The following is a 12,180-nucleotide window of genomic DNA, read 5'->3' as shown; positions in this document are numbered from 1 at the left end:
GAAAAAAAGCTTCTATAAACTCCCATATGCAATGTTGGAAACATGTGCTCACGAGGGAGGAGGACTACAGCACGGGCTGATGTGCGTAGCTGCTTCACATTAAGACGCCTGTGTTAAGAAGTCCTCTCTCAAATTCTCTTTCTACATTTCTCGTGCATATTGTGAGTCTGACAATACATGAATATTTAAAAATCCTAATTTGAACAATCAATGTCTTCATCTCTTTTTAAAATGTCTTTTTTCTTCTAAACTCTTCAGTTTATTATATTTACTGTTAAACCTCTAATGTTGTAAAATAATTTACAACTATATCACTTAATATCTTATTACCAGAGGGAAAGGCAGGAAGTGCAGAAGGAAACAAGGCATTTTGAAATTTAATCTTATGTTATTTACTCAGCCTGTATCCTGTACAAGGCCCTTTATTTGATGACTGCCTACTGCCCCTCCCAAACCAACTGAGACAGCCGAGATGGTTTCTACTGCAGATCTTTGACCCCGAGCCAAGAAAGAATTGATTTTCCTGTAAATGGGATGAGGGGAGATGAGTGAAAAACAGAGAGAAGCAACAAAGAAGAATAGAGGCGGATAAAATGACGGGGTGACCTTAAAATCTGTCAAAAAAGGCATGAGAGAGAGCGATGAAGTCTATAAATAATTTGTAGACAGTGATGGTGCAACAGCATGACTGCACTGTACACGTGTGAGGACCTAACGAACGTGGTTCAGGTGGATTAAAGGTGAGGACAGGAGAGGTGAAAAATACTGACTGAAGTAATAGGAGAGGAGAAGCTCTGATGCCTGGCTGGATGGATATAATTTTAACTGAGGGTAAAATGAGCATCAAATCGTTCTTCATCCATAACAGTGTTTTGACCAAGAGTTTTAATCCTCTAATCAACAGCAGCTAAGTGAAGACAGGACTCAGGCACTATTCGTGGTTTGAAAACATACCTCCTGCATGTTGCTAGAAAAAAAAAATCAGAATACCATAACTGATGTAGTAGCTCATGATTCATTCAATTTAGATACTGGAGATAAAGTATCTAAATTTCATTAGCGGTACCACACCTCCAAACACGCTCCTTCCGGTTCTTATCTATATATGTTCCCCCAGTTCTACAAGCTGTTTGTTCTCGTTTACGTGACCCACCTTCCCTCCCCTTTTCCATTCTTTAACTTCTTCAATTCTATTTAGTACATGGGGATCTGCCAGGCCCAGGAGCCGCCACCAGTCCCCTTCGAGGCGTTCCCCAAACCGCAGCTCAATTCATGTCCAAGCCATTCACATTTACCTACTAAAACGCCGTCAATCCTAAAATGAGGACACCCAGCGAGTGAATTCACAGGTTATTGTAATGTGTGAAGTACACAAAGAAAATGCTGTGAGAAATGAGATTGAGATCAAAGGAGATTTTCAAAAACTTGAACTCTGATCTTTGACCTTTAGGTCAAGGTCACCGCGATTCAAACTCATCCGAGATATTTAGCCGATGCACCTATTTTATCAATTTGAAAATCCTAGGTGACTTTCTTCTCAAGTTATCGCATTCATAAGATTTTAAGAAAACTTGACCTCTGACCTTGAGGTGGAGGTTACTGAGATTATTTGTAGATGCATCTATGGTATCAGTTTTCATTTAAAAACTTCTCTGTATGTGCAGAGGTGACATCAGCACCCCATCAGCCTTTTATGTCTGAGTAGGAAAAATGGAATCTTAGTCTGCAAAAACACACAAAGGTGCAGACACATGGAAAAACAGACAGTCAGAATTATAGTGGGATCCTTAGGGGGGATCATGAGAGGGTATTTTTAGTATGTCGCAATTGGTCACCAGGGAGACAGGATTGATGGCGAGATGGGAGCATCAGCTGCTCAATTAAAGCTCTCTCTCTCTGAGTTTTGTGCATGGACTTCTTCCTACACAAGGAAGATCCCATGTGACTTCATAAATGTCTCTTGGAGGGGGCATGAGTGCATGTCTGTTGTGTGTATTTGGGTCTGTAGTAAGCAGTATCCTCCTACCGCTGTCCACGGCCGTCTCTTCGTATTCGTTGGTGGAGGGCAGTGCAGGTACCAAAGGTTCCATGTTCATGATGAGATTTTTATGGCTCAGAGAGTTAAAACTTCGACTCTGACCAAACTGAGCTCTGAAAAACATGAATGTCGTACATTTTTTTAACACCCTTACATAACACCACCATGTGCACTCTGGTATTCATATCTGCAGAACAATAGATGAAATTGTCATTATTTTATGTTTTATATGAAATAGTGTGACTTCAGGTAATTTCTCAGATGTCCTTACCTGCGCACTTCTGGTGGCTCTCTCTGAATTTTGGAGCTGGCTTCTATCACTTCCTTGGCTACTCTGCCACTAACACAGAAAAACACATAAGTTAAAGGTTGGTTTATGTTTATAAAAATACCTTAATTGAAAATAAAATGTTACGATGGCAGCTCATTAGTCTCCCTACAGGCAGGTCTGTAAAAAATGTACTGCTTTTCATTTACATGCATATTTGTAGAACTATACAAACCTCCCGAGGCCCTTTGTGACAGTAATATGAATAAGTTTACTCTATGCTATCGTCTGAAAAAATAAGCAGTAGCTTATAGAACCACCTTTTGACTGGACCATTGCAACGCCTCGAATCATTCCTTTTTCAGATAGTCTGTTGTAGTTTTGTTGCTTGGGATCATTGTCATATTGATCCAAGTTGTTTGATAGACAGCCTCACATTTGAATCTAGAAATCTTTAGTGTGCAAAGGAGTTTATGGTCGGCTCAACGGCTGCAAATGTAGAGGTCCTGTGGCTACAAATTAAGCCCAAATCAACCCTATACTACCATGCTTCACAGTTTGTGCTAAAATTCTGTCCACTTTGACTTTCATCTGTCCAAAGCACATTGTTCCAAAAGTCTTATTTTTTGGACAGATATAATTTTGCACACCTAAGCTGTGCTGCCTTGTTAGAAAGAAGAGGCTTTCTCCTAAGAATCCATCTCACCTAGCCACACTTGTTCAGTTGTTATCTAAATGTACTGTCGCGAACTTTAGCATTTAACATGCTAACTGAGTTCTATAGAGTCTGGGTTTCTCTGAGCACTGCACGATCTGACCTTGGGGTGAATTTTCTGGGATGTCCGCTCCTGAGAATGTCTCGAATGAGTTTTACTTCAAGTAATCATTCAGTTAATGAAGTGCATTTGAATAGCAGCACTTGGCTGCTACTTATACTCTTAATTTCTATTGATGCAGTAAGGGTCTATGCAGTTTTTCATATGAATGCAGAGTTTCCCATGAGCATTTTTTGTTTTTTAATGTGCTACTATAATTTCATGGACAGTATGTCTGAGTTACACTGATTGCTTCATGTCATAAAAGAAAAGGAGAAAATCAGATTTGATGCTACTCGGCTTACATTCAGTGTTGTTCCTGTTGAGCAGACAGTTTCCTGCCATCAGTCGGCAGCTTCATTAGTCAGACTGTAACTGCACTGTTTAAAGCCAGCAGGCTTCATCATCTTACCCATTAATCTATTGTTGTTTAGATTGATGTTTAAGTCATAAATTAGGGGGTGATATAAAACATACGCACTTCATATCTCAAGAGACAGTGGCATCAGCACTGGTGGAAATATTGGAATCAGCTGGATCAACACACATTATGTAAAGACCCGATCTGCTCCGCTTTGCATAAACTGCCTTCATTTATGGGATACAAATCTCAGTCCTGTTTTGCATTTGCACAAATGACCAATTCCCATTTTTCAGAACAAATTCCACCATATGCTATTACTCATCACTGAGCCCTTAAGCCAAAATGCTTCAGCGAGCTGATGAAATGGGGCAGGCTGAAGTGTAAGCCTGGTAAAGAGCTTTGTCTGAGAGGAGAATCAGGGCTCACTTAGCTTCAATAACAGAGTATATAGAAGCTTTCCGGTGATATTAGAGTCAGTAAATCATAGAAACCGGGATGTAGGTGCTGATGTGCAATGACGAGAATCCCCATCTTGGTTATTTGGTGTCTTGATGATCTAATTTTCCATCCATTTTTGTCACTTTGGCAACAAATGCATGGGGTAAGATGATGCTGCTGTTAGTAAAGAGTAAGGTGACAATGTGCAGGACTGAAACACTCTGTGCACTTTTACACAACATTAAATCTTCACATTTCAGTGCTTGAATTTTACCATACCCCCCCCACACACACACACACACACACTTTGTCTCTGTTGTTCCCAATTCTCTTTGCACATATTCCTTATGATTTCTTTAATCATATAATACACCTCACCTGTATCTGAACCTGCTGCCTTTGAAGAAGATATTACTGCTGGAAACTGTTTTTATCTGACTTGACTTTGCACACCTGTCAGACAAAGAAAGGAAGAAACAAAAAGAGACACATTACGTACAGTAGCCTTGCATACTGAACCCTGACTAACACATGTACTAGCAGAATAAGAGATTTTTGAAGGCTCAAACTCTCATCACAATAATGTTTCACTAATGTTTTACTCGCAGAACACAGAGTAGCCTCTCAGCAAGCTTACCCCACGGTGTGTCTTTTTAAAAGCTTATGGCTGGAGGTCAAACCTTCATGTTTCATTCTATATAATTTATCATGTGAAACTAGACTCCAGTGCAGCAGAGAAGGAGCCAGAGCACAGACACACACATGTCTGCTGTCCTTCGTGCAAGAGACACCATATGCTGGAAAAGCTCTGCTTGGCTGCCGTTCACAAACTCAATTCACTCTGATTTGATTTAGCAGCTCTGATACTTGTCTGACATCCGAGCTGACATCCACTCCCTCTCAGTCCGCCTTTTACAGACACATGAGCTGCTGTCATTAGGAAGTCAATATTCAGGGTTGCATGGGCAAGGGCTATTTTACAAATTCATTACGATGTCTTCCTTTTGTAAGATTGTCTGCATGTATGGTGCTTCTTGATAAAATAAAGCAAGGCAGAGAGAAAAGCATGTGAAAAGTGAAGAATGCCTGCAGTTAAGAGAGAGCGGGAGACCTTCAGATTGACTGACAGTGTGGAGGAGGAAGGCCACCGTAGAGAAATCCGTCACAAAGCAGCCTCCAGTTCTTGCGTCAAACCTTTGGAAAATCTCATCTCCTCCAGCCTGACCTCTCTCCATCAAATGAGACCAGCTGTTCAGAGCCGCTGAGCCTTCTTATCCCCCTCCACGCCCACACGCACTTTGCTGTTTGGTGCCTCTTCCTTTTCTTTTCACACAGCTCATCTTCTCAGACATGAGCAAAAGATCCAACTGCTAATATCAAGCTCAGGAACAACCTTAAATGAAGAATAGCCATATTGGTTGTGGAATGATGAATAAGCTGATAGGAAAAGATGAACGGTTCAGGATCTCTTGAAGATCCTGGGTTGTTATTTTGTGCAAATTCTACATTGCAGAGGTGACATCCTCTTTTTTTTTTTTTCATCTCAGTTGTTTTATATTCATCAGTCTGCTCTCCTCATATTCTCACTGAACTGTGATTGACAAAAAGGAGCAGATCTGTTGTGCTTGCCCGCTATATTTGATTCTCGATTACATTAATGAACATAGATGTTAGCATCTTGTCTTGTCATGAACCTTGTTTCCCTTCCCTCCATGCCAGTGGGGTCAATAGTCTTTGCAGATGAGATCGATGGCCTTGGAGCAATCAGCTGCTCCCCAGTGAAGGACGACGACATGTCCTTGCAGCACTGGGAGTAAATTAAGGAGAACGGCTGATAATGTGCTAAAATTAAAAGTCGGTTTTGAAGTGAAGCAAAATTTTGGCTCGATATAAGAGCTCAAAAGAAAAAAAAACTTTTCTACTGGAAGCGGGGTTTTGGTGTAAGCTGATCCTGCACAGTCTCAGCATTTACAGGAAAAACTCAATAAAAATAAAAATGAATTTGTGTGTGTGTTTGTGTGTGTGCAGACGTACTTGTAAAAGGCCTGGTTCTCCACCCCGCACTTCCATAAGTGCTTACACGCTGCAGGGGTCGAGGTGTGAAATGTCAACACCAGCTTCTTCTACACAGAAAAGGACAAAGACACAAAGAGTGACAGTGAGGATGAGAAATGAGCTTACTGGAAAAGAAAAAACTGTGAATAAGGACAAGAAAAGAGCTGAACGTAATGTGAGGGAGCTGTGCAAAATGCTGACCCACAGACCCTAAGCTGTAAGCTTGGCAAGATAAAGTCATTCGGTCACAGTGCTCAGCATTAAAAGGCTTCTACCTTGCAGAACACGGGTTTTTATGGACTAAGAGGAGGGATTTATTCCCATAAATATCTAGTCTCTGGCTCTGCAAGTCTGGGAACGTGGGACGCCAGATCAATACTGTTCAGCAAAGAGGATAGAGGCAGAGACGAAACAATGAAATCAATAACATGAGAATGAGATACTGTAACAGAATATGATATTATACCGCTATAAGTGTCTGTTAAAAAAATACATAAAAATAAAAAACACCTCACTGTTAAGTTGACAGCAGTGAAAGGGTCCAGTCTGTGCCCACTTCATCAGCTATATTGCGCAGCCCCCAAACTGTCACATATCAGTTATATTAAGTATGCAGGTGTGATTTACACACATGTGCTTCAGTTGCCATGTGTGTGTTCACAGCTGTGTGAAGGCGCCAGGACTGCGTGTTAATCTGTCTTTGGTCCCACTTTGGCTGACGTGCAAAAGCACTGACTTGGATTTTTGGAAAAAAAAAAAAAAAAAGAATTAATTTGAAAAAAATCATCCACTGAGGGTAGGAAGAGACCGAAATTGTACATTTTAAAACGAAAAAATCAACTCAGATGTCAGAAATTTATTTAACTACAATAAAGACGATGCTATTTAGTCTGTGTGCCTACAGTAAAGGACCAATTAGGTTTATTAAAAGATCACGATCATGGTTCAAATACAGCTTTTTACAGCTGCAACCACTTCTCTGCAACATGCTTTTCAGACATGCATGAACGCACAGCAGGGCAGCGTCCTGCATCAGCAGAGCCTATGTGGTTGTTGCTGTGCGTTCACCGGTGCGTTGTGACACCTGATCGAGTGGCAGATGGGTTGTTCAAAAACACACTTGTTTGGGGAAAAAAGGTTTTTCTAGAGCTGCTCATCCAAACAAATTGAATCAAATGGGATTTGAGGTACAGTAGTTGAGCTAACCTTGAAAACTGAAGTAAGTCTTTTCTGTTCTTTACATATCACAGCTGGTTATGAAACTGAGGTCCATGCACAGGGTAAGCCATGCTTGTGTGTTAGGAGTTAACTGTTGAGTCAGCCAAAAAGAAACTGACCAAGAATTTGTGACTTTGATCTCAGAAAAGTGTTTCATCTATATAACCTGCAATCAGCTGAAAGTGGGACAGGTGGGTTTGGGTAATCAGAGGAGAGGGAAGAGTGAGGAGTGACCTGCCACATGGTGGAAAATTCAGGAAACAAGCATCGACACACAAATCCTCACATAAATAAAGTACACACACACCCACACAATCAAAAGGATGAAACGGTTATGAAAAAATTGAATGAGATGGATGAGACATGGATAGAGTTATAGATTAAGCAGCGTAACATTGCATGTTAATCTATAGTTCACTGGAAGTCAGAGGCTGAATTTGATTACATGGTGAACAAGACGGAGACGGAAGCCACAGAACAACTGTGATCATATGAAATGAGAGCAGAGAGAACGTTTATATGACCCACAGCGGACAAACGACACTTAACGACAATATCATGAAAAAAGAAATAAAACATGGATAAAAGGTTCCTCCAATCATAAAGTGAGGTGAGGGCAGGGCTGCGGGTAAAGGTGTCAAATTGAGGATTTAAATGCAACAACGATTTGCGCTACTGTTTTTACTTGTATTTACTCACCAGAGATGACTATGTTTACACACAGAGAGAAGAGACAGAAACACAGAGATAATAGTGCATCTTCAGCCTTTCACGAGGAGCCGAACAGACAGACAAGGCAGACAGACTGACAAGTTAAGCAGCGATGAAAGAGCGGAACTGAGTTTCTGTAATGAGGACAACAGCTTTGACACTCATCGATTGGCTGATTGGTAGATTTAAGAGCAAAATGGCTTTAGCTGCAAGGAATTTCAGGTGTTTTTGAGCCACTTCAGGCAGACTGAAGGTAAAGAGCACATCGGTTGTAAATCCTGAAAAAATAAACTATGCAGATAGATGAGGCACTGAAACTGCTGCTCAGAATCTACCACAGCTCTGTTGGTTGATAAACATCAAGCAACCAGATGAAGCATGTGTCCCAAATGCAAGACATCCGCTGTTTGAAAATTAGTACTTGCGTTCTGTTTCAGTTTGGAGACACCGTGTCATATACTGTAGTTTATCTTTGTTAGGGATGCGGTGCAGTGAAGGAGTCTAATATTTGGGCCACAGTCAGCACATAATGTGAATTAGGAGGTTGTAACACACCCACCATCCTGTTACAGTGAATCCTGCCTGTTAAGGAGATCTGAAACAGCGACACACATATACAGTGTGTGTGATGGTGGACAGGATAACAAACAGTACAGTCACTTAGCACATTTATCTGACAAAACCATTACACAGATGAGGATAGGGGAAAGGGGAGGGAGAAGGGAGGAAAGAAGGAGGAAAGAGAATGAAGGACATCCGTTTTGCTCAGGGATGGCAAACAGTCACTAACACACAACTGATTTCAAATTCTGCAGTCTGACTGTGCAACGTTTGCCTTTGTAATAAGTAATGAACACATGTTAGAGGTTTATATCTAACAAGTCAGCAGGATGTTGATGACTTTGGTGCAAAAATGCACAATTCATCATCAGGACATAGAGGAAGCTACACATCTCACTTGAGTCATCATTTTTAACCTTTTAGAGACACCTCGCTCACCTCTTTCTGAATGCCAATGACGTAAAAGGTTTTTCCTTCAAACTTCAACTTGCTAACGTCAGCCCTGCAAACAAACACAGAGTTAAGACTTTGAAATATCTGCAGATGAGAGTTAAATATAGGCTAAATGCTAAACTTAAAGCTTTAAGTACATTTAAAGTACTGCTGTCATTGATTGTGTCATTGTAAAGACGTCTTCACAAGAAGCCACCCAAGCAACACAAGTTCCAGTTGCTGATGTCATAGAGAAAAAATGCCAGTTAAAAGAAATGGGTTAAAGGAAACTTTGATTAAAGGAGCAAATGTATATTTGTACTATGGTTAGCCTATAACTGTTAACCAGGTACAAGTAGAGCAACTTAAATTAGTACCTTTGGGTAGGCAACCTCCTTAAGACCAACAAAGAGCATCACAGTCTGAACTGATTACATTCTCTCTCAGAAAGTTTGGTGGGATTTGCAAATAACTGCAGCCGAACAGATTGGCAACACATTGCAATCAATCTGCGTAAGTCTGCGCTGATGAGCAGAACTTGCTTAGCAACAGAGGACTTGACTCAACTGGTTGTCAGCTGGTTGTATTCTTTATATATTCCTATATAAAACCAAGGTTGCTAGGCGCCTATGTCATTTTGCCATTAAATCGCCATCTATTGCCATTTATCACAGTTATTTGCTGTAGTATCACAAACAGATTGCAGGTAATTGCCAACTTGATGCCATTCATTGGCAAATGATAGCAGAGTTCCTATAAAGCTGCAATTATTTTAAACGCAATGACTTTGCAAATTAAAGTGCAAGTTCATTGCACTGTCATTTGTTGGGCTGCGTTCATATTCTTTTTTACACACATATGGCTGCTCACTTCAAAAAATATTGTGTGTTTTTATCAGTTTAATTACCAATGTTGCATAGTTTAAAATAGCACTCTATCAATTCTTATTACTTTTGATAGATAAACTAAATTCTTCTCCTCATTCTTATGAACTTTTGTTTAAAACTATGAATATGGAGGTATTACAACTGCTGCTTAAGGAAAGCATGGCTATAGGAAATGTATGGATTGGTTTTAAGTGTATTTTAACACTTTGTAGCAAGATAATCTTATAGATGTCATGTTTAAATAAACAAACGGTTCTGCCTGTAAGGAAAAGGTAGAGATGATTATTTTAATTTGCTTCTACTAAAAATTATAAGTTTAGCAATACTTCAGCAATAAATCATAAATACAGAGTTTTGTGCAGTTAGCTTTGTTAGTGATTAGACATTTAATATTTATGTTTAATGATTGACAATTGTGGCTACACAGTGTAGTGGTTTGCTTTTTTCCCAGCACACAAAAGACTCCCAGTTCGAGACTGGAGACAGTAATCTGTTAAATGCTGTGAAGGGAAGGGCGTCTGGTGTAAGAATCTAACAAATCAAATATGTGGAGCCTTCTGCTGTGCTGACAACCTGTGATTAAGGGAGCAGCCAAAAGAAGCTTTTTACAGGTTGATGTTTTTACCATTTGAGGAGGTGAATCCTCTTGTTTCCCTGGAAGACCACAAAACCTGTGGCTGTGAACCCAAGAAAGGCAGTAGAGCCTGTGAAGTCCTGAAAAAAACACATATCGCAGCATGTGAGGCAAGTGGACTATCTATGACCTCATTGGTGGATGCACAAAATCCCATGTTTGTCATTAAACTTTTTAATTAATCAAGAACAAGGCAGTTAAAATACAGACTGATGGACTAAATCTGATGTAGTGAGGCAAAATCAAAATAATAACTTCCACATCATTAATCATCAGTAAATCTCTAAATTTGTATTCATCTCTATATATCTGTGTAAATCCCTCCCTTTCCCCTGTGTGCTTCCCACATCTTAGTGCTTACTTGCTTTATCTCCATAGATCTGCATGTGCATGATAGTACAGTACTCGCAGTAACAGCTATTTCCAGCAAACTAATTTAAAAAAAGCCTGCCAGACAAGAGTGGAACAGATAAAGGGGATCCTTCCCACTAGACAGAATTTAAATATCTTGTTAATCTGCTTTGTATCCTTTGATTTGTCTGTTCACAAGAGGATGTCCCTATTTCACACTTCAGCTTGGCAGAAGATGAACAGAAAGGATGAGAGCGAGCCATGAGCAAGTTGTAAAATATTGTTTTTCTTTATCAGATGCAGTCTGTTCAATCTATTGGGATAGCACAGGAAACAAAGAAACAAGTAACAGGAGAATGAAGCAGAATAGCAAGTGTAACATATCTGATAGTACAGTCTAGTTTTAACAATTTAAAGCTGAAAGACAAATCAATGACACTGACTAACCATGGTGGTCTCTGATCAGTCAGTGAAGTCACTGTTTCCTCAGAACAGTGGCTTCTTTATGGACCTAGTTTATTTAGTTTTCCAGGAGGGAACATTAACTAGCTGGCTTGAATGTGATAGCGTAAATTGCACATAAGCTCTTGGCCTTAAATTATTTCCTTGGAGCAAGTATGTGAGGCCAGGTAGAAAGGTGCTATTATGCGACATGCCACTGGATGGCACTGTTTCTTTTGGGAGCAATAGAGACGTTTACGGAATTGCTAGCTTGCGTCGGTGCAACATGTGTGTGCAATGGTGTTTTCGTGTAGTAGTAGTAGCAGTGGGTTACCAGTGTGGAGAGCTATTAATTGGTGACAGCTGTCGGCAAAATATTATTTTCTTGTAAAACCTCCATATTTTCATCTGGACACTTACTTAATAAGTTTCCTGGGCTGGTTAATTTTGCCAGCTGCACAGCTGGTGCGATTGTCCATAAGATACAGTATGTACCATCTGTCTATAAGGTCACAACAAATTGCACAGGCCCAACCATAGACTGTGTGCATAAAAGATGAATGTAGCTTTTGCATCTGAAAAGTTCATCCAATGCATAATTGCCTTAAAACGTGCATACTTTTTAATGGCCAGCAGGGGGCGCCTCATATTGGTGCAAAAACACTTCTGGGTGTATACAAGTCTTTGGGAAAACAGCCCTTGGCTCTCTTGCTCTGTCAGCTCAGCAAACCCTTTTCTGGTGACTTTATGAGCTCAACCCTTAGTTTAAGGTTGTACTTAATAAAATATTACTTTCTTTTCTAAAAACTTATGGTCATTATTAAAATGGAAAAACTATACACACTGGTTGTTGAGCTGTACATCTGAAATCATTAGTCAATGAGTGTGTGGTTTCACAGTCAGATCCAGCACTAGCTTTTCAGATGGCAAAAATACTCACCTCAAAGCTTTAGAATGGGAGCTCACT

General features: G+C 40.1%; 1 protein-coding gene across 2 annotated transcripts in view; it reads right to left on the bottom strand.

Annotated features, from left to right (window-relative positions):
* The window catches only part of frmd3 (FERM domain containing 3), a 60,910-nt gene that overhangs the window by 12,634 nt on the left and 36,096 nt on the right, over positions 1-12,180 (bottom strand). For both annotated transcript variants that reach the window (XM_063490666.1, XM_063490667.1), the window contains exons 8-13: positions 10,413-10,501; positions 8,907-8,970; positions 5,958-6,046; positions 4,302-4,376; positions 2,310-2,378; positions 2,027-2,151 (exon numbers count right to left, since the gene is read on the bottom strand). In XM_063490666.1, coding sequence (XP_063346736.1) covers positions 2,027-2,151; positions 2,310-2,378; positions 4,302-4,376; positions 5,958-6,046; positions 8,907-8,970; positions 10,413-10,501 — 511 coding nt within the window. The remainder of the gene's footprint in view (positions 1-2,026; positions 2,152-2,309; positions 2,379-4,301; positions 4,377-5,957; positions 6,047-8,906; positions 8,971-10,412; positions 10,502-12,180) is intronic.

This window comes from Pelmatolapia mariae, linkage group LG12, assembly GCF_036321145.2.
Source record: "Pelmatolapia mariae isolate MD_Pm_ZW linkage group LG12, Pm_UMD_F_2, whole genome shotgun sequence".
NCBI classification, from domain to species: domain Eukaryota; kingdom Metazoa; phylum Chordata; class Actinopteri; order Cichliformes; family Cichlidae; genus Pelmatolapia; species Pelmatolapia mariae.
The sequence above is the reverse complement of the archived record's forward strand: the minus strand, read 5'-3'. Positions and strand labels throughout refer to the sequence as shown.